We start from the raw sequence: 21,796 nt of genomic DNA on the forward strand, positions 1-21,796 counted from the left end.
CGTCCATTTTCCGTAGCTGGCGGAAATGACGAAGGGGTTGGAGCGGAGGTGTCTGAGCCGGGTGGGAGCCATGTCAGCGGGGAGTACAGGACAGCGAGATTCCGGGGCCGCTGGCGGGTGAGCCGGGAGCCAGGACTCGAGAGTCTGATTCTGGTTGGTGGGTGGGGAGTTGGAGTCCGCATTTCGACACGGGGGTCCGGGCCGAGGACGGTCGCTGCGGCTTGGGGTGGGGAATGTTGGTGGGGGGAAAACGGTTGGAGACTTCGGTGGGAAGTGTGAGCGGTGTCGGAGCTGAGATGAAGCTGGGCCTGTTTTGTTTTCCAGGCGCCGCAGTAAGTGGGACCAGCCCGGTCCGTCTCCTGCGCTTTTCATTCTCCCTGATACGGCCTCACTGCCCGGCCGCCCTTTCCAGAGCAGCGGAGATGGCGTCTCCGGTGTGCCGGGTTCCGAGAGCTCTGCGGCCCCCTCAGGGGCTCTGGATGCAGCTGCTGCTGTGGCAGCGAAAATCAATGCGATGCTAATGGCTAAAGGAAAACTGAAACCAACAGCGAACACTACAGACAAAGTGAGTGAGTGGCAGGGTAGGGGGTTGTGGCCTCCTCTCTTTATGTATGCTGTAATACATGAATATACTTTGCTACCTAAATACCTAGTGTCTAAGGTTTGAGTTAAAGGCACAGTCCAGTGAACTGCAAAAGATTTCAGATATTTTGTCAATTTTCTGAAAAGAGTAGATGATTTAAATATAATGGAAAATTAATAATTGAACAGGAAGCTCCATTTTGGGACTTGAATAATACAAAATTCAAGAGAGAGACCCCACTTTGTATTCAGAAGACATTAGAAACTTAGATGCTACAGTTATTGAGAGATCAGTTCTACAACTCTCCTCAAGAGAAAAACTTTAACTCGATTTAATAATATTTTGAACTTATAGTCTCTTCAAAGTACTTTATGCATATTAATTCTTTGATACTATAAAAAACACATGGTTAACTTTTAAATAAGTAGCCTTTTTGAGCCCACACTGCTCACATGGTTAAAATTAGCCATGGTTTCAGTGGCATGTGCAGGGCCTTAGTTAAGGAATCCTGGCAAGAAGTTTTCCATGCAGATGCAAAAAGAGATACACAACATAAGTAACTTGCTTAAAAATTCACATAGGGTACACTTATGCTGCATCTGAAGGTGTAATTTCCAATTAAAGTAGACATACACGCACCAGTTTTGTTAGACAATTGAGCAGGCTGACCCATCGGCGGATTGAGTAGATGGGTTTCTTTATTGCAGCGCTTGTTCTCCTCAATCCAATTTTCGAGTAAGCACTGAATTAGTTATGGCACACTTTTTTTAAGATAGTATCTAAATATCTACATTTACTGCAACACCCCCAAAACCCTTATTGAGTAATATGAATGCCTATACAATTAATATTAATAGCTATATACTGAATATAATTATCCCAGCCCTGATTACTGTTTTCAGTATTAGCATATCCTACAAATAATTTTTACCTTGAAGATACATTGTTTTTTGCAGTAATTGTAGAGACATGTTCCCTTAATCAGCAGTTCATAGGGGAGGGAGGAAGGGATCGTGACCCCAAGCTTGTTTATGTAGCTGGGAAAGGAAGGGATGGGAAGATAACACTGCTTTACACAAAGAGTATCTTTTAGATCCACACATTCTTTATGCAACTGCAATGCTTGTTAATCCTGAACGAGGAGAAGGGAAGGGAGAAGGGTAGCACTTTATTTATCAAAGGAAGAGACTGTGCCTTCCTTCCTAATACCATGCTAGCAGTTACCCAGTAGTCCTTATTTTGTCAGTCTTTATTCACTGAGTAAAAATATTGAAATGATGGAAAGTTTATCTAAAACTTGCTTTGAAAATCTATTTTATGGGCTTATGTAGTAAACATTTCTGTAAGATCTCCTTGCTCCCAGGAATCTTCAGAATTTTGCTAACTGGTGAAATTGAAACCTTTTAGTTGATGAGTTTAACCTCCTATGAAACAACCACAGAACCTCATTCTCTGTTGTTTCATGATACCGGCTCCAACATGAGGATCTGAAGTTTTTGGCCTCAGTAGGGTGTTGCACCTCCTGGAAAGAAACATGGGAAGGTATTTTGATTTGAAGCAGTCTTCAAAAGCACCATGGAAGGAGCGCGTGAAGTGTGTCCACTCTTCGGATGTTTTTGAGTATTGTAAACTGTATTGCAGGGGTTCTCCAACTGGGGGTTGGGACCCCTCAGGGGGTTGTGATGTTATTACCTGGGGGGTCGCAAGCTGTCATCCTCTACCCCCAACCCCGCCTTGCCTTCATCATTTATAATGGTGTTTAATACATAAAAGGTGTTTTTAATTTATTAAAATTAATTTAATGTCGCACTCAGAGGAATGCTATGTGAAAGGGGTCACCAGCATAAAAGTTTGAGAACCACTGGTATATTAAAACTTCTGATGTTTCCTAATTTACTTTGTTTACGTAAACACCAATGGTACCATGTTTTCACTGTTTGGTTCCCCCCCCCCCCCCAATTGTCTTTTCTCAAGATATAAGATACCCAATATTTTTAATCTTTCCTCATAAGTCGTTTTTTTCTAAACCTTTCATCATTTTTGTTGCTTTCTTCAGGATTCTCTCTAGTTTGTCCATATCGTCTTAAGGTGTGGTGCCCAAAACTGGACACAATATGTTACCAGTGCCAAGCAGAGCGTAACAGTTACCTGTGTCCTACGTATGATGCTCCTGTTAATACATCCCAAAACTATATTAGCATCAGATTATTGGTTTATAATTAATTTATAATGCATTATATCCCCAAATCCTTTTCTGCAGTACTACTACCTAGCCAGTTCTTCCCCATTTTCTATTTATGCATTTAATTTTTCCATCCTAAATCTAGGAAATTGCACTTCTTGTTGTTGTTGAATTTCATCTTGTTAATTTCAGGCTAGCTCTCCAATTTATGGGAAAGGGATAGCTTGGTAGTTTGAGCTTTGGCCTGCTAAACCCAGGGTTGTGAGTTGTGAGTTCAGTCCTTGACAGGGCCACTTTTAGATCTGGGGTAAAATCAGTCCTGCTAGTGAAGGCAGGGGCCTGGACTCAATGACCTTTCAGGGTCCCTTCCAGTTCTATGAGATAGGTATATCTCCATATTTTTTTTTATTATTTTTATCAAGATCATTTTGAATTCTTATCCTGTCCTCCAAAGTGATTGTAACCTCCTCCAGCTATACCTCTTTGTGCCTCTTATCATGATTATTTGTTTAATTGTAGTCTCTAGAAACTATAACTGAGATCAGGGCCCCATTTTGTTATGCACTGTACCAACACATAGTAAAGGACAATCCCAGCTTGGAAGAGTTTACAGTTTACACTAAGTATGAAAGAAATTTTTATTTTCAATTTACACACGGGGAGTTGAGGCAACTAGAAATTGTGTCTTGTTCAAAGACTCACAGGAATCCAGTTCCTTAGCCACAAAGACCTTCCTTTCTCAGGTTTTCTGTCTGTAAAATGGAAATACTAATATCCATCTCAGAGAAGTGTTGTGAAGGATTGATCAGTTGGTATTTATACAAGGTGTTTGAAGATGTGAAGAGCTAGGTAAGTAATGAGTACTGGATATAACTAATAACTTTATTTTCTTGTTTGTAAAGCAAATAAGTTGAGGGATAGAAAGACAACATTGTTATTTGTGTTAAAGGGCCATTCAGGTCAATTTGTCCTATTATACAGTGAAACTGAGTATTGCCATGTATCAAAGTTTTGTAACGGTCTGTTGAAGCTACAGGCCCCAGGGAAAGGTCCGGCTACAAGCAAAAGTAAAGATGACCTTGTAGTAGCAGAAGTGGAAATCAATGATGTGCCCCTCACATGCAGAAACCTGTTGACAAGAGGACAAACTCAGGATGAGGTGTGTAAAGAAGCTGCATCTAATTCTTTGGCTTTCAACTGTTTTTTTAAAGTTTAAAAGGATTAATGTTCATTGATTCAGGGAAGGTTCCTTGCAAAAGTGTTTGGGTTGTGGGTACGGAGAGAGCAGGGGCCTGTAAGCCACGTTGTAACTTACTGGCCAGAGTGACTAGATTCTGAATTTGAAACTATGCAATACAATAGTGAAATATGTGACTGCTTGTAAAAATATTCAAAGTAATTTACGTAGACATCATACTGAGACATGGTAGACTGTGGCTGGAGCAACATTCAGCTCTCCCATGAGTTAGTTTTAATGTTCCAGTTTGAGGAATCCATGTTGTTAAAGTTGAACAACTGGATTAGAACACTTATCTTCTAGGGACTAATCAAATCAATCTTACTTATGATGTTAGAATAGAAATGCCTTCTGTTCCAGATGGTCTTATTTATTTTGGGTATGACTTTAATTACTCACATAGCTGGAACTTTTGTAAATATATTGGATTTTCCTGATTTTTTTCCTTCTCTTGCCTGTAAAGGCAACACCTCTGCACAGTCTTTGTAGAAATATAGGAATTGCCATACTGGATCAGACCACTGGTCCATCTATTGTAGACTTCTGGCTGTGGCTAGTATCAGATGCTTCAAATAAAGATGTAAGAAACAAAGTGAAAGAAATTGGCCCTGAAATAAGTGTCTTGCTAATGCCCATTAGTGAGAGGTTAGCTTATATCCTGAAGCCAGAGAATTTGTAGTCCTCTTTTTGTTTTTAAAGAAACCCCTGTAATTTGGTACCACAAATAAACAAAAGTCCCTTTTTCAGCTTTAAATATGTTCTCTTTCGATGTAATTTAATGTTGTCTTGTACAATTAAAGGTAAACTGAAGTGCCCAATGTAACTTTTTTGTGTAGTCTTTATAATCTCTCTATCAGATAACATCTCTAAAATCAACACTTTATATTGTTCCAGCAAATTTTTCTTAAACAAGTAGGTTTTCTCTGGCTTTTCCAAATTAATAAAGGTCTGTCATTACTTTTCTGCTATTTTCCATGTCTTGTCCACAACTCAGCAGCAATTATTTTACAATCATCCTCCAATTCAGGTAGGGCTTCACTCATAATTGTTTTTTTTTAATGTCTGTAGATAAGTCGTCTGAGTGGAGCAGCTGTCTCTACTCGAGGGAGGTTCATGACTGTGGAGGAGAAAGCAAAATTAGGACCTGGGTTTGTAGTTCTTTTAAATTATTTGGCATCATGGTTGGATACTCATGTGGATATATGTAGTTACCCTCAAAGATTCTCTGTTATGTAGCAGGGTAAGTCAATATTGTGGTTATTATGGAGGCTTTTATCAGGCTGAAACACTGATTGCATGACTAGCTGTGTTTGTACAGCACCTAGCACTGTGAGATCCTGGCCCATGACTCGGGCTCTTAATCACTACGACAGTGCAAATACTAAATAACTATGGTAATAGTTGAACTAATATGAAATCAAAACTGCTTTTAGCTGCTACCGGGAACTTTAGTACCTGTGAAGGTTTATCTCTCTCATCAAATATTTCAGTGTATAGTATTATGAGCATTTCAAGAATAACTTATTTACATTGAGACTAGGAATTCTTGCTTTGAGATTCAAGTGAAACTTTAAATTAGTAGTTTATCAAAATGCTATTGATGGAATTACAGCATGATGTCAATTTTGAGGTACATTTTCCTTACATAACCAGCTCAAGGATAGGTGCCTTCATGAACACTACCAGGGTGGAGTTTCCTTTTTCAGATCTGTAAATGCATATTTAATATTTTGCTACACTATTAAATAGCATGTGTGTGGGAGATGTTATGTGCTTCGTTATGGAACTCTGGATTATGGCTTGCATGCTGTTAAGAGTGAAATCCTGGCTCCAGGTCAACGGGAGTTTTGCCATTGGCTTCAGTAGAGCCAAGATGTCACTCCTAGTGAGGAGCCCACTGGTGTGGAGATTGCCACCTCTCGGGCTGGTAGGCCTGTCACAGTAAAAGTCTGGGAGATGACAGCATGCTAATATATGCAAACCAGAAAGTAAAACTGACAAAACTTGGGCAATTGAACCAGATGAGTGAAATCCAAAGAGTAAATGCAGTGTAAATGATGAAAAGTAATTGTATTTTTCAAGTTCCTGGTTTTAATAATCTAGGGAGTCTTCATTCATTCAGATAAGGAACTTCTGAATTTTTTTATGTAGACTATATGCCTTTGCCTATCAAGGGTCATGAAATCTAAATGAAAAATACGTAATTAAGAAATACTCAGTTACTTTTACTTATACTTTCTTAGGCAGCTGATCTCTGCTTTGCTGCCATTTCTCTCAGAATTAAGCAGGAATTGTTATTCTTATACTTGTTAAGGAAAAGTATGTAGCATAGTGGAATTGGGATGAATTCATTACTGGATGGTGATGTCAGTGCTTCCATAGACTGTTTTGGTTTTCTTTTATTAGGGATCGGCCTTTGTATCTCCATGTCCAGGGTCAGACACGGGAGCTAGTTGATAGTAAGTAATACATAGTTTTGTGTCCCTGTACTATTGTGCTTTTTTTTGTTACTTTGATATATATTTTTATTATGAGCTGTAAATCATCTGGGAGAAGGTAACAGTTCATGCACTAATGATAAATCCCTTGTTGGTTGAAAAGTCAGAAGCATCTTCCATTGCATCCTACAAGTCATCAGACTAAGGCTATAATAGACCACAAGGTGTGACTTGTTGAGCTCAGGTGCAGCCCCACCATCAAAAGGAATAATCTGCCATCTGTCCCCAGGTGAGACACAGCAAGAACTGGCATGGTGGGGCATAGGTGGAGAGGCCCCCTCTCTGGTCATGTATATTCAGATCTAAGGATATGCACCTACATTTAAACCACTGCAGCGGCACAGCTTCAATACTATAACTGCGCCTCTGTAGTACTTCAGTGTAGATGCTGGCTATGCCGATGGGAGGGGTTGTCCCATTGGTGAGGGTAATCCACCTCCCTGAAAGGTGTAGCTAGGGCCTGGTCTACGTTGCGCGTTTATACCGAATTTAGCAGCATTAAACCGATCTAACCCTGCACTCGTCCACACAACGAGGCCCTCTTTATCGATATAAAGGGCTCTTTAAATCGGTTTCTGTACTTCTCCCCGACGAGAGGAGTAGCGCTGAAATTGGTATTGCCATGTCAGATTAGGGTTAGTGTGGCCGGAAATCAACGGTATTGGCCTCCGAGCAGTATCCTACAGTGCACCATTGTGACCGCTCTGGAAAGCAATCTGAACTCGGATGCACTGGCCAGGTAGACAGGAAAAGCCCTGCGAACTTTTGAATTTCATTTCCTGTTTGCCCAGCATGGAGCTCTGATCAGCACAGGTGGCCATGCAGTCCCAAATCCAAAAAGAACTCCAGCATGGACCGTACGGGAGATACTGGATCTGATCGCTGTATGGGGAGACAAATCTGTTCTATCAGAGCTCCGTTACAAATGACGAAATGAGAGAGCATTTGAAAAAATCTCCAGGCTATGATAGACAGAGGCCACAGCAGGGACTCAGCACAGTGCTGCATGACAAGCCTAACGGAAAGCCAAAGAGTCAAATGGGCGCTCATGGAGGGAGGGAGGGGGGACTGACGACTCCAGCTATCCCACAGTCCCCGCAGTCTCCAAAAAGCATGTGCATTCTTGGCTGAGCTCCCAATGCCTGTAGGGTCAAAAACATTGTCCCGGGTGGTTCAGGGTATAGCTCATCAATTTACCACCCCTCCCCTCCATGAAAGAAAAGGGAAAAAAAGTCATTTCTTGCCATTTTTCAATGTCACCATATGTCTACTGCATGCTGCTGGTAGACGCGGTGCTTGGCACTGGACAGCAGCATCCCCTCCCCTTCCTTTCCTGATGGCAGACTATACAAAATGGTGGAAAACCGTCATCATCCCATGAGTGCTCCTGGCTGGCCTCGGTGAGATCGGCCAGGGGCACCTGGGTAAAAATGGGAATGACTCCCTGTCATTCCTGGCAGGCGGTGCAAAATGCTGGGTAACCGTCCTCATCATAGCAGCTGGAGCCTGAGCTCCATCAGCCCTCTCTCCCCCCCCCCCACCCCCTTCGTGTCTAAAGAAAAGATTCTGTACTCCCTGGACTATCATAGCAGCTGGAGGCTGCCTCCCCCTCATTTTATCTCGCTAAAAAGTCAGTGTTTCTTATTCCTGCATTCTTTATTACTTCATCACACAAATGGAGGGACACTGCCACGGTATCCCAGGAAGGGTGTGGGAGGAGGGAAGCAACGGGTGGGGTTGTTGCAGGGGCACTTCCTAGAATGTTATGCAGCTCATCATTTCTGCAAGATCTCTGGGGCTGTGACCTGGAGCGGCTGTGCTCTCTGGCTCCCTAGTAGACTTGCCCCATATTCTAGGCAGGGCTGACTCTATTTTTAGACAAAACATAAAGAAAGGAATGACCCGGGGAGTCATTCCCATTTTTTGTCCATGCGCCCCCGGCCGACCTCAGCGAGGCCAGCCAGGAGCACCCATGACAGCAGCAGACTGTACAAAATGATTGATAACCGTCATTTCATCACCAATTTACAATGGCAGACGGTGCAGTAGGGATGGTAACCATCTCTGCTACCTTGCAAAGGCAAATGAATGCTGCTGTGTAGCACTGCAATACCGCCTCTGTCAGCAGCATCCAGTACACATACGGTGACAGTGACAAAAGGCAAAACAGGCTCCATGGTCGCCATGCTATGGCGTCTTCCAGGGCAATCCGGGGAAAAAGGGCATGAAATGATTGTCTGCCATTGCTTTCACGGAGGAAGGATTGAGTGATGACATTTACCCAGAAGCACCCGCGACACTGTTTTGGCACCATCATGCATTGGGATCTCAACCCAGAATTCCAGTGGGCGGGGGAGACTGCGGGAACTATGGGATAGCTACGGGATAGCTACTCACAGTGCAACGCTCCAGAAATTGACGCTAGCCTCGGTACATGGACATACGCCGCTGAATTAATGTGCTTAGTGTGGCTGCGTGCACTCTACTTTATACAATCTGTTTTACAAAACCGGTTTATGTAAAATCGGAATAATCCCGTAGTGTAGAGGTACCCCAAGTTGATGGAAGAATTTTTCCATAGACCTAGAACTGTCTACTCCAGGGATTAGGTCAGCATAGCTACATCTCTGAGGTGTGGATTTTTCACACCACTTGGACACAGCTATGCCAGTGTAAACCAGCCCTCTGTTGTTACAAAAGGTGAGTTTTGAAATAAAGAGGCTAGATTGCATAGCCCACCAAGACAAATTTTAAAAAAACAAAGGAATAAGTGGAGTTGTTCAACTTCTCATCTGCTCTTCTTGTCAGTTCACTTTCCCAGTTTACCTCCTTTACACTACTTGCAGCCCTCATATGCTAAATCTTTCCTGTAATGTACAGATTTGTCAGTGTATGCAGATTTCAATTATGTAATTTCTACATACAAATATTTTAAAATAATGGCTAATATAGGTCACCCAACTGCATAGATTATCCTAAACATTACTTGCAATCTGACATAGAGACCACAGTTCTGTCCAGAACACGTTGGGTCCCCATATTGGGAATTCTGTTGGCACAGGGACAGCATAGGTCATCACATCCTGTCTCCCTTTGCAGGCCCCATCATAATGGAACACTGGAATATTGCTGGATCACATTGTGTGAGGATATTTTGGGCTGAGGAGCAGATTCGTAGGTAGCTGTGAGGGTAACAGCTGTAGGTTAGAACAGCAGTTGTGGGCCATGCCAGTCCTTGGACCAGACCTGAATTCAGCAGTTGCAAAGATGGGGTAAAGTGACCTTTGCTCCTCTGTTTGTTGGATGCACCTGGGCAATATCTGTCTCCATATCAACCATATTTATTTGTTCTATGTGTATGCATTAATAACTAATATAGAGATAGTGTGGCTTGCATTTACATTGTTTGTGATTCTGTACATCATTTTAATCTATATTTGTAAATGAGCTATGGTGATTTTTTGCATCTGGAACCATAGACTTCCTTAACATGAACTTTTAGTATTTTTACATTTTAATTTCAAGTATTTTGATTTTGCTCACTTTGAAATTCTGAACTAGTATTCTGTCTCCAAGCATATTGATAGCAAAATTCCACCCAGAATCTAGGATACACAAATGAGCTGGAACGAGAGCTATTAAGTTCTAACAGCAAAGAATCCTGTGGCACCTTATAGACTAACAGACGTTTTGGAGCATGAGCTTTCGTGGGTGAATACCCACTTCCTCAGATGCATGACATGCATCTGAGGAAGTGGGTATTCACCCACGAAAGCTCATGCTCCAAAACGTCTGTTAGTCTATAAGGTGCCACAGGATTCTTTGCTGCTTTTACAGATCCAGACTAACACGGCTACCCTCTGATAATTAAGTTCTAATGTTTTTACCAGAATGTAATGTTCACATGGCTCCCCAGTATAAACAAGTCTTTTATTTTAGCCTATTTTGAGAAACAAAAACTAGATTGAAAAATAGGAAACTAGTTTTAAAAAAATCATAAAGTTTGAGAATTCACAAGTAAAAGACTTTCACTGCAGTGTAACGGGTAGTGTTAAGGAGGAGGCCCATGTACTCTTCATATTAGAGACTGGAAAGTGTTGCTGTGGAATTTTTTTTAAACTGTTTTTAGGATTTCTAATCAATGGGTGGGGTGCTTCCTGTTTTCTCACAGGTGATGATGGTCCATGAGAGCATTTGTAATTTTACTTGTTTAAGTATTAAATTAATAATTGACTAAAGTCAGTTGGGAATGGTTAACTTAGTGGAGAAAGAATGATTTGTTTGAATCCCAGGAATGATGTGATCTTAAGCTCCATGTGAAAGGTACTCATATTCATGATGAAAAACAGCACTAAAAATGCCTTTGTTCTTTTAAAAATCTATAATCGGATCTTTTAGATAATGAAAATTAAGAAAATTGTTCTCTCCTGAGTGAAGTCACTTCCCCAAGTTTCATCTGGTGAAAAATTGTTAGCAAAAAGTAAAATAAAAAACCCCTAATATTTACTAGATAGATGTTTGCCCTTATTTCCATTATAATTGTATCAGTAAGAGTGATTCTCTTCTGTTAAGGATTAAATGAAATCAGTAAAATCCTCAAGATGACTTAGTTTTCAGTCGTCTAAATGTGTGTGGAGTAGTGGGAACATGATATAAATGATATAACAATAATGTGAGGATGTGGTAAATTAAGTGATCCAGGAGTAGAATTACAATACAGTGACTGTGTAGACAAAAAAAACATTTTTTTCTCAGTTGCCTTAGTTTGCTTTTGGTCAGGTATCTTGGCCACATGTCCTTTTAGCACTCCGAAGTTAGCATGTGTATAATACTAGTATAAATGTAGAGTATTTTTTTCTGTGTAAACTGGCTGGAATGCCAGGGCTGTATTTTGTTTAGTACCTTGTCACTTTAAGGCAGGGGTCGGCAACCTTTCAGAAGTGGTGTGCCAAGTCTTCATTTATTCAGTCTAATTTAAGGTTTCACCTGCCAGTAATACATTTAAACGTTTTTAGAAGGTTTCTTTCTATAAGTCTGTAATATATAACTAAACTATTGTATGTAAAGTAAATACCTTTTTTTTTTTAAATGTTTAAGAAGCTTCATTTAAAATTAAATTAAAATGCAGAGCCCCCCCGTGGACTGGTGGCCAGGACCTGGGCAGTGTAAGTTCCACTGAAAATCAGCTTGCGTGCCGCCTTTGGTTGCCTACCCCTGCTTTGAGGGTTGGAACTCTGCTGAAAAGGTCAGAATGTAACAGATCTGGGGAATGGGGTATGATTGCAGCAGTTTATTGCTTCTGGAAGACTTTCCACTACTGAGTTGTTAATATCAGGCAAGCCAGTAATGCAGATATTATTTACAGGAAGAGCAGTTTTCTGGTTTGAGTAGTTCAATCAAAGGAAAGTATGAAGAACCCGAAGATCTAGTCATTTGATAGCGTGCTTTTCCTGAAATTAAAGTAGTATTATGTTATACCCAACAGGAGCTGTAAACCGAATTAAAGAAATAATTACTAATGGAGTAGTGAAAGCTGCCACTGGTTCCAGTCCAACTTTCAATGGAGCTACAGTTACCGTTTATCACCAGCCTGCTCCCATTGCCCAACTGTCTCCCACTGTTGGCCAGAAGCCTCCGTTCCAGTCAGGGGTATGTAATGCATACCTGTGATTCTTGTGGTATTTTATGTTCATATTGTAAGATTTACCCATTTATACATTTGTCTTTTTAAAGTCTTTTATTCACTGTGATAACTGGAGGACTAACAAGGTGGAGTCTGTGAAGTGGGGCTCTGCTGATACCATCCTCCTAGAGGAAGGGGACGGAGAGAGCAGTCCTACTTACAGAAGAGCAGAGGACTCACTGTATCATCCAACATTTAAACTTCCTCCTACAGAAGTCAGAATAATTAACCTTTGAAAATGAGTTGTAAACTTTATTCATGGAATGATTAGCTGTCTACTGTTATGTTTGCAGATGCATTATGTTCAAGACAAATTATTTGTTGGTCTGGAACATGCTGTACCTACATTTAATGTGAAGGAAAAGGTGGAAGGGCCTGGCTGCTCCTACTTACAACACATTCAAATTGAGACTGGTGCCAAGGTTTTCCTACGTGGGAAAGGCTCAGGCTGCATAGAGCCAGCTTCAGGCAGAGAAGCCTTTGAACCTATGTACATCTACATAAGGTATGGGTAACTTTAAGAAGCCATGCAATCTAAAGTTATTCTGAATGTAATTTCAGGTTATGCTGAAAGCATAGAAATAGCTTCATCTGACAGCTGAGTAAGCTTGATTAAAAGTCTCTAATGTAGCAACTGCTTTTCTTAAGAGGTAAAATTGCATGCAGTTTAATTTTAACTTACTGCTTTGCACAAGAACACGGTACAGTGTAGTTCTGGTTAGATTTGTTTAGAAAGAGATGTTATGCCCCTGTTTAAATCTTTCATAAAACACTATTATATCTATAGACTCTAAGCACCTTCAAATTGTTATTGAGAGCAGAAGATGGGCTACAGGAAGAATGTGGTATTTTCCTTTTAATGTTGCTACCAGTGTCTTACGAATGGTAGAATTTAAAATGAAAACACAGTGTCCTTCTTCCAGTCAGGTTACTGACCTCTGTAGTACTTCTTGCAGCAGCTGAGCCTCTTTGAACTTTCATTTTAAAAGGAAGTGGGGGCACATTTACTTTCTAAATAACAGTAAAAGTTCAGAGGTCTGGATGTGCTGTTGAGCAGACAAGCAGTTGATTACCTATGTGAAGGGACAGGGAAAAGGCCTGGTACTACGCTACCAATGGAGGAAGTAAAGAGGAAGAAGCACCCAAGTCTAGTCATAAAATTCAGCCATAAAAGAGCAAGACCACTAATGTACTTTTTTCAAGTTCCTGACTCTCTTTTTTTCTCTCTCCCCTTTCCCCCTCCCCCCCCCCTCCCCCCCCCCCCCCGCAGTCATCCGAAACCAGAAGGTCTGGCAGCTGCCAAAAAGCTGTGTGATAATTTATTACAAACTGTAAGTGACTTTTCATGGCAGTTTATTCACATAAATATGAGATTTCGGGGTCCCTTTTAGCTCTGCTATGCCTCAGTGTTGTAACTGCTTTTATTATGCTCTCAGCAAAACTTTTCATAAGCTTTGACATGCTGGTGGTGGTATGTCTCAAGGACACAACTGGCTTTGAGCAGGGGTGTGTGCAAGAGGAAGCAAATGGGCACCGGCCTTCCCTGTAATCAACGGGGGATGCAGATCTCTTCCTGCTCCTGCCCCGTGGCAGGGAAAGTGAGAGAGCTCCCCTCTCCCCACAGCAGCCCCAGGAGAGTGGAACTCCTTCCACCCCAGGGCTGCAGCTGGGAGAGCGGAACTTCTCTAGCCCCAGGCTCTCCCTGCCACAGCCCCAGAGCTGAAGGAGTTCCCTCTCCCAGCTGAAGCCCCTGGGAAGAAGAGCTCTCTCACTGTTCCCCACCGCAGCCCAGGAACAGGAGGAGTTCTGTGTTCCCCACCAGTGCCCTCCCCAAAAGCAGTAAAATTTACATTTCTGCACATACCATTGGGAGGGATATTAAATTACTTTCAGAACATACTTGCATTAAGGAACCTTGAATATATGCAAACGTCTCTTAAGCAGGAAACTTAAATTAATCAGGGTGCATACCTCCTACAGAGACCCTAGTGTTTCTCATGATTGTTGTGCCATTCTTACCATACTTTTTTGAGAGTTTCAGGAGACGCAATCTATTGCAACATAACATTGTCCAATGCTAGTTCATGTTTTGCTCATATTCAGATGTATGTAGAATCCACTTCTTATCTCTTTCTCTGTTATGGTGCTAGGATATAGTGCATAAAAATAGCTCAATCTAGTGTGCCAAATTCTTTGTTGTACTATCAGTGTTCAAATATGGGCTCCTCATGGTCTTTTGGACATTCTAAAGTGAACTAAGAATAAAAATACTTCAGAATGCCCTAACTAACCTTTAGTGACTCCAGCAATACATCTCTGGTAGAAATCTGTCATGCTCACATGCCATACCAGTGACTTAGCTTTGTCCTTTTCCTTTTATTGCTTGGATCATTATCATTACTGTGCTTTTGGTAGAACCTAGAGTCAGGGCCACATTGTGCTAGTTGCTGGATAAATATGTAGTAAGAAATTTTCTTTGCCCCAAAGAGCTGGTCTGACATGGTATACATTTATTTGCTAATCTGTTAATGTCTTTTTGAAGGTTCATGCTGAATACTCCCGATTTGTGAATCAAATAACCACTGCAGTACCTTTAGCAGGTATGTGTTAGTATCTTTGACGTTTGCAAGTTACCTTGTTTCTGTCAGATGGTATTGGGCAACAGTCTTATTTTTCCCGGTTAATTTTGAGTCTTCCCCTCATTTATCTTCAGTGAACAACAGCTAACTTTCTTTACCTTTCCTTGTCAATTAAATGGATTTTCGTAGATTCTGCAGCTGATTTAGAAGTAATTGTTTTTGTTTTTTTCTCCCCCACCAGGTTTCACACAAACTGCTGCTATAAATAGCATACCTCCTCAGCCATCATACTATCCATCCAATGGCTACCAGTCCGGTTACCCTGTTGTTCCTCCTCCTCAGCAGCCAGTTCAACCACCTTATGGAGTACCAGGCATAGTACCACCTGCAGTGCCACTGGCACCTGGAGTGTTAACAGCATTACCCACAGGAGTACCACCTGTGCCCACACAATATCCAATTTCACAAGTACAACCTCCAGCTAGCACCGGCCAGGTAGGGAAAGGGATGCGTTACTTGGCCTAATGTTCTTGGCTAACATGTTTCTGCCTCTGCTAACTGAGAAATCTTTATAGTAACTCTAAGACTCAATATGACTTCTTCAGAATATGCTTGTATAAAATACTTCTGCTATTTTGTTGGGTCTCTTCTAGTCAAATACTGCTACAATCACCTAAGAGATGACAACTCCATTCATAGCATGTATCCATTAGTCAGGCAGAAATTTCTTGAATTCCTATTATTTGTGTTAATGTTGGAAATAATTTTAATTACCACAGGCATTGTCACAAATTGCACCACAGTTACACTGGTAGAGCAGATTTGAATAGCTATCACTTTAAGATAGCTTTCCACAACTTCGCTACTTAGTGGGCCTTTAAACTAAATACAGTTTTTAAATTATTGGCCTTTTTAGTGCTTATAAGGAGAAATTAGTGAAATGTATTTTATTCCTTTGTGTAAACTTTATTCAGTTTAAACCACTATCTTTGTTAGCATGTAAGAATCTGATAGTATACTATCTGTTTTAATTTTTTGTGGTCACTAGAGTCCGCTGAGTGGGCCTTTTCTTCCTGCTGCCCCAGTAAAAACAACCTTGCCGACTGCTACACCGCCACAAGTCCAACCACAGCCTCAGGGCCAAAAGAGGCGCTTCACTGAGGAGCTACCAGATGAGAGAGAGTCAGGACTGCTGGGATACCAGGTGCAATAAAATAAGCAATTTTAGTGCCTGCCTCCAGTTCCCTTCCCTACAAAGAGACTTTGCTGTAAATTGGTCATTCTTAATGTAGTTTGAGTTGTTTCATGACTCTCATCTAAGACCTTTAGGAGATGCTAGTGAATTATTAAATAGACTTTTAAAGGTAATCATGAGTGGTGAAGATGAGACTTCACACTTCTGTTCTTTGGAACAGATGCACTATTTGCATCTAATGCCTCCCATTTCTTTCAGACAAAAATTAAATAATTCTTTCTTTTTCACTGTCTTCCATAATGAAAAGCAATTGTTGCTTTTGTTCTGAGAAAAAGTATATTGATTGCTTCCAGAATCTTCTATTCAGGTTTTTCGTAATTAGGAGGATTACAGTAAGACTAGACTTAATTTTTTTTGTTTGAGATAGCATGAGGCATAAAGTCATGATAAAAATCTTACTCCATACAGCCACATTTAATTTAATAAAAATTAAATTTTTATTAAATTAAAATTTATTAAAATTATTAAATTTATTAAAATTTACCACTGTTCCTCAGACACTTCCGTGTGTAAGGGTAGTTTCCACCATGGAAAAGTGCCTTCTCATGCCTGAAATATTTTCCTGAGTCCAAATTGTCCCTGATAAAATTTAACCAAACTTGCATTTAAAAGGCTGTTTTGTCAGAAAACATTTTAAAAATTACTCAGGATCAGAATCTCAAATGGCGGATATGTTTGCACCCACAAATGTATGTGAGGTGAAAATCGGTGTTTCAAGTAGCATTTTGTTTTTGCCTATGAAGGAAGTAGATAGTTGTCTGACTGCTTAATGGCTGTACAATGAAGCACTGTTGGAAAGATGAGCTAGATGATGTGTAAAGTCTCTTCTACCTCACACTTGGTCCCAGATTTTTAAAAGTATTTAGGCATTGCGGTGCTCAGTGTTGCAATGTCTTACTGGTTCAGGAGCCTAAATTTAATTTTCAAAAGGGATTAAAGCACTTTAAGAGTCTGAATACCTTTAAAAATCTGGGCTTTCGACACTGGTTACAGTAGAAACTGTGGTTACAGATGCAATACAAAATGCTTTGTGACAGTTCATAGATGTTTATATACATAAGTTACCTTGTTCAGGATACTGTAGGAAAAAGCATTTTGAATAACTACATTAGAGAGCTGTAGATATTTCCTGATCTCTTATGTATAGTGCAGTCACAAAAATATTAGACCCAGAAAATTGGAAATATTAAATCCAGTCTGTAGTTTACAATATACTCCGAAAGGTTGGTCTTCCTGACATTTTCATTAAGGAGATGTAGCTTATATCATAGTCGTAGATTTGCTAATGCCATGTGTTTTTCTGCTCATAGCATGGACCCATTCATATGACTAATTTAGGTACAGGCTTCTCCAGTCAGAGTGAAATCGATGGGGCAGGATCGAAGCCAGCAAGTTCCTCAGGAAAGGAGAGAGAGAGGGACAGGTAAATGTTGTGCTTAACTAAAGTACGAAAGGATTACAGTCATATATCTTAATCCTAAAGAAAAGCTGAACTTCTAAATCAGTGTTTCTCAACTGGTGGACTGTGACCCACACAGCAGTCACAAAAGTCAATCAGAAGGGTTGTGAGGCACTGAATTTTCTTACTATCTAAAGAAGATCTTGGTTCCCACTCCCTGCACACCCTTACCTTCAAGGTTAAGTATTCTCTGTCAACATCTTGAAACACTCACAAATTATGTAGGCTTTTCACTGAGATGTTTAGTAAATGTGAAGGCGTTGCAATCTATTTTTTTTTAACTTCAAAAAAGGAATTTCCAATTCAAAGAGGTTGAGAAATAATGTTCTAGATCTTATTTGATGTCATGAAAAAATACATCTGGGATATTAGTAAAGTTTTAAAAACTCTCAAATCTGCTTTAGAACTAAGTGAATAACTTTCTTGGGTATTTTGAAATATAAATGATCAGATTATCAAATTATTTGGAAACTTAATCATGGTGAGCTATCCATGAGATGGCCCATCTACTTAGTTTGTTGTTATGCTTGATGGGGAAAATATCATGCAAGCAGGATGTTTCCTTTAAATCATAAAACAATGTTAATTTGTTTCTGTTAGATCTTTAGCAAGATGTTAGAATTTACTCCAATCCCATGTTGTATAATTTTAAATCCTCCCTCTCTCTCCTCTTTAAATCCCTCCTAAACCAATGCTTTATATTGCTTAATTATTGAATAATTAAATTAATCAAATAGGTCAATAGTTATTTAAAAATTACTAAATTATTTAATAATTAAAGAATACTTTTATTAAAACAGGCAGTTGATGCCTCCACCAGCTTTTCCAGTGACCGGAATGAAAACAGAATCGGAAGAAAGAAATGGATCGGGGTCCTTATTGGGCAGCCATGGTGAGCACAATGGACAAAACAAATTCATATGCGAAAGCAAGCTTGACTTGCAAGGTACTCATATAATGTTGACTTTGGCAAATAGTGAAATGCCCAATCAATCGTGGGCTGTCTTTGGGATTGCAACTCTAAGTGAGAGGATGGGCATGTTCCACTCGCTTTAAACCTGTGCATTTCTTACATAGATTTGAACTGTCAACACATGAGATATCTAGTTTCTGAGAGCTAAGGTAAATAATTGAGTGTTAGAAAAACCTTGGGAACTGTGATATGTTTAACTCCTATTTTGAAAGAAAGAGGAAGGCCTCTTTAATTTTGATAATCAGCCCAGGCACAGCTCATAACAATTGCTCTGTAACACTGGTATATCACATAGTTTTACATTACCATCAGGCTCAAATTGTATAGCTCAGTATATTAAGGCGATCATTAACATAAGCCATGTGTCTAGTAGACATTCGCCCAAAGTGGTCCACAACTAACAGAAATCCTTAGTGGATTCCATCTTTTCATAGGATTCTGTAGCATCAAATATTTGCTGCTTGAGACAACATTTTAAATCCCTGTACTTGTAAATGCCTTGAAAATTGCACATTTCCTTGTATCAAAGAGCTGCAGACACAGTATATTAGTTTTAACCTCAGTTTTTCTCCAGTATTGATGCCAGAGTTTGCCATTGTATTAGACTTCTTATGATTAAATTTGGACTTTTCTTTACATATTTATCTCTTAACGGTGAAATTGCAGTCACTTAAACTCATTTGCTAACTTTACCTTTTTTTTTGTGTTTCTTTTTTCTTTCTCTGCTCTCTTACATGGTTCTGATGGATCACATGTGCCGTTGCTGGTGCTGTTTCGTGTGACATCCGACCTTGGATGACCATTGACCCTGTGACCTCAAAATGGTGTCCAACTAACAATTTATAATTAACGTCTTTTTTTATTAATTAACCTGTTTGGGGTATTTTTCTTTTTCTTCCTTCTCGGGGGTGGGATTTTTTTTTTTTTTTTTTTTTTTTTTCCCCCTCTAGATCACCCAGCTAAAAAGATGAAAACTGCTGAAAAGGGATTTGGATTGGTGTCTTATACTGGAGATTCATCAGATGAAGAAGAGGAACATGGTGGCCATAAAAATGCAAGTACTTTTTCACAGGGATGGAGTTTGGGATACCAGTATCCTTCCTCACAACAACGAGCTAAACAACAGATGCCATTTTGGATGGCACCATAGAAGCTGCAGAACAGTTTTTGTACCCTCAGTTACACCTTTTTTCTCTAGCAATAATGCATGTATATTACAAAATGAACTTTGCAAATGTACATTGTTCTTACCTTTGCAGAAGCTGCTAAGGGTGCACTATTCCCTTTTGAAAGGGGTTCTATAATATTTTTACAATCCATATTTCTGCAGTGAATTTGTCATCTATGAAAAGTTATTTGAAATCACAAACTCAGTGCAGCACGGACTTCTTATACAGTGAGGGAATGTGCTCACAAAACAAGAACAGGGAGGTATGTTGCTCCCCCTGCATTTTCCATGTGCCCTGGATAGCTTCAGAAATGGAGACAGCCAGCCAGGCTGACTTAAGTACAGATTTTGTGTGTTTATTTTAAGTAATTTTCCTTTTGTCAACCTGTTTTGAGTTAGTGGTGACAACAGATGTCCTCAATGTTTTGACTTTCACCAGAGAAAGGAAAATCTATGCATTACACAATTAATTTTTAAGATCATGTTTCCTTAAATTCCTAATTTTATTTACTTTAAGCAGCTCCCATGTGTGTTTCTCCCCTCTCTCCCCCCCTCCTTTTAATTCCAAAATGCAATTTCAGTAACTCAGAATAACTTTTGGTTCTAGGCAAATTTCTTGGAGTGTGTGTGGGGGGGGAATTGTAGGTTTCCCCCATAATTCTGTTTTGGATGGATTTGGCTTGCTACTCATACTTGGACATACTTGGTATATCAGTGGTATGTACACTCTAACCACCTTCAGCTGGTCCATGTGATACTACTTGTCAGATTGGTGTCAGTCTGTCATTAATTTCTTAGTCTGATTCCACCAGTTTTGTTTTATGACTGTTACACAAAACCAGGATGCTATATTTCTTTGTTAATCTCCAAAGACCTGATTGCAAGCACTGCTATTACATTGAAGCACAGAAGCGGAACCTCTGAATTAATTGTGGATTGTTTACAGTGACTGGAACTGCAAAGGGGCCTTTCTTACCATGGCAAGCTGTTGCCAAAAGATTACTCTTTTGTATTGATAACATTGATGTGTGACTCCACTAATGTGTGGTGGGACACAGTGTAAATGGAGGTGCGGGTCTGCATTTGAAACATGAGTAATAGTTTGAAGTATTGTAATAAGTGTAACTTTTACACATTTTGACTACCTTGCTGGCTGGCTTTGTATAAACTTATTCTCTGGTTTCCTACATGTTGTAAATAATTATAGAAACATAATTTCCTTATAAATAAATATACAAATATTCCTTTTGCTTCCATCTTTTTTTTCTTCAGCTCTATCAGATAATTTTCTTGGGGACAGCACATTCACCTGGGGTGGGAATGGTGACAGCCTCTGTCTATCCCTTAATTTGGTGTTTTAACAGACACAGACTTTGGTGAAATATTCTTACTAAGAAATTAACCGTTTTTAATGGGACACAACTTGAAAATCACTTTTCTGTCTGAAAATATTGTACCTTTTTATTGTTACAGGTGGCTAAGACTACCATAACTGGACATTAGTTATAGCTTGTTTTTTCCATTTGACAGAACTTTGAGTGCAAAGGAGCAAAAAAACAATGGGCCGCATATTGCACCTTTTAAAATAGTATCAGAAAATGGATTTTTTTAAACCAGTTGGACCATTTAGTTCTGCTCATTTGTAGTAGCAAGCAGTCTATAAATAAAAAAATGTAAAGGAAATTATCCACTTAAACTTGGTCTACAATTAAAAAAAAATAGAAGTTTTTGTTCTGTTCTATTTAGGTTCTTTTGCTACCCTCATCACTGCAATATCTGAGCCCCTTTTGGTAGTGCATTAAGCAATGTGACTAACTTCTGTCATGTGACTTTTTTTTTCTCTCTGATCCTCTGTGCAAGGGCAGAATTGTTTATGCAATGTAGTGCTTTGGTTTGGCAGGGCTTTTATTGTTGGGTTTGGTTTTATTTATGTATATGATATGCTTAGAGCAACATATCTTATCACCTACTTTTAAAACCAATTCCCATAATTTATTTTTAATAAACCCCAGTCCTGCAAACACTTATGCACTTGCTTTTCATTAAGAGGGTGAGTAGTCCCACTGAAATCAAAGTCAAGGGGGCAGTCTCTGGGTCTAATAGCTTTCCTGTGTTTTGAAATCTGACCATACCCATGTTTGCTTGCTCTAATTATAGCGAGGTAGCTAGAAACTACCAG

The 21,796-nt window shown here is 39.8% G+C and overlaps 1 protein-coding gene and 1 non-coding gene across 5 annotated transcripts; both read left to right on the forward strand.

Annotated features, from left to right (window-relative positions):
* The first annotated feature begins 7 nt into the window (after positions 1 to 7).
* On the forward strand, positions 8 to 20,861 carry KHDC4 (KH domain containing 4, pre-mRNA splicing factor). 4 transcript variants are annotated; one of them, XM_030542201.1, is made up of 14 exons: positions 8 to 117; positions 325 to 565; positions 3,796 to 3,924; positions 5,071 to 5,150; positions 6,409 to 6,461; positions 11,986 to 12,149; positions 12,477 to 12,688; positions 13,454 to 13,514; positions 14,726 to 14,783; positions 15,004 to 15,257; positions 15,811 to 15,966; positions 17,328 to 17,440; positions 18,277 to 18,422; positions 19,400 to 20,861. In XM_030542201.1, exons 1-14 carry the CDS (start codon positions 26 to 28, stop codon positions 19,597 to 19,599), a joined length of 1,959 nt encoding a protein of 652 aa, XP_030398061.1. In that variant the 5' UTR covers positions 8 to 25; the 3' UTR covers positions 19,600 to 20,861. The 4 variants fall into 4 exon arrangements, with proteins under 4 accessions (XP_030398061.1, XP_030398063.1, XP_030398062.1 ...); XM_030542203.1 differs by having other exon boundaries at positions 18,277 to 18,368; XM_030542202.1 differs by having other exon boundaries at positions 3,802 to 3,924.
* LOC115639632 lies at positions 12,253 to 12,380 on the forward strand. Its single transcript, XR_003997717.1, has one exon.
* Positions 20,862 to 21,796: the final 935 nt, after the last annotated feature.

Source organism: Gopherus evgoodei, chromosome 24 (genome assembly GCF_007399415.2).
Source record: "Gopherus evgoodei ecotype Sinaloan lineage chromosome 24, rGopEvg1_v1.p, whole genome shotgun sequence".
Taxonomy (NCBI): domain Eukaryota; kingdom Metazoa; phylum Chordata; order Testudines; family Testudinidae; genus Gopherus; species Gopherus evgoodei.

What these genes read in the sequence shown, in the direction of transcription:
- KHDC4 (XM_030542201.1), top strand. Translation starts at nt 26, where the DNA reads ATGACGAAGGGGTTGGAGCGGAGGTGTCTGAGCCGGGTGGGAGCCATG. An exon ending in CAGCGAACACTACAGACAAA is followed by an intron (nt 566 to 3,795) that starts GTGAGTGAGTGG and finishes GGTCTGTTGAAG; the next exon opens with CTACAGGCCCCAGGGAAAGG. An exon ending in CACTGCAGTACCTTTAGCAG is followed by an intron (nt 14,784 to 15,003) that starts GTATGTGTTAGT and finishes CTCCCCCACCAG; the next exon opens with GTTTCACACAAACTGCTGCT.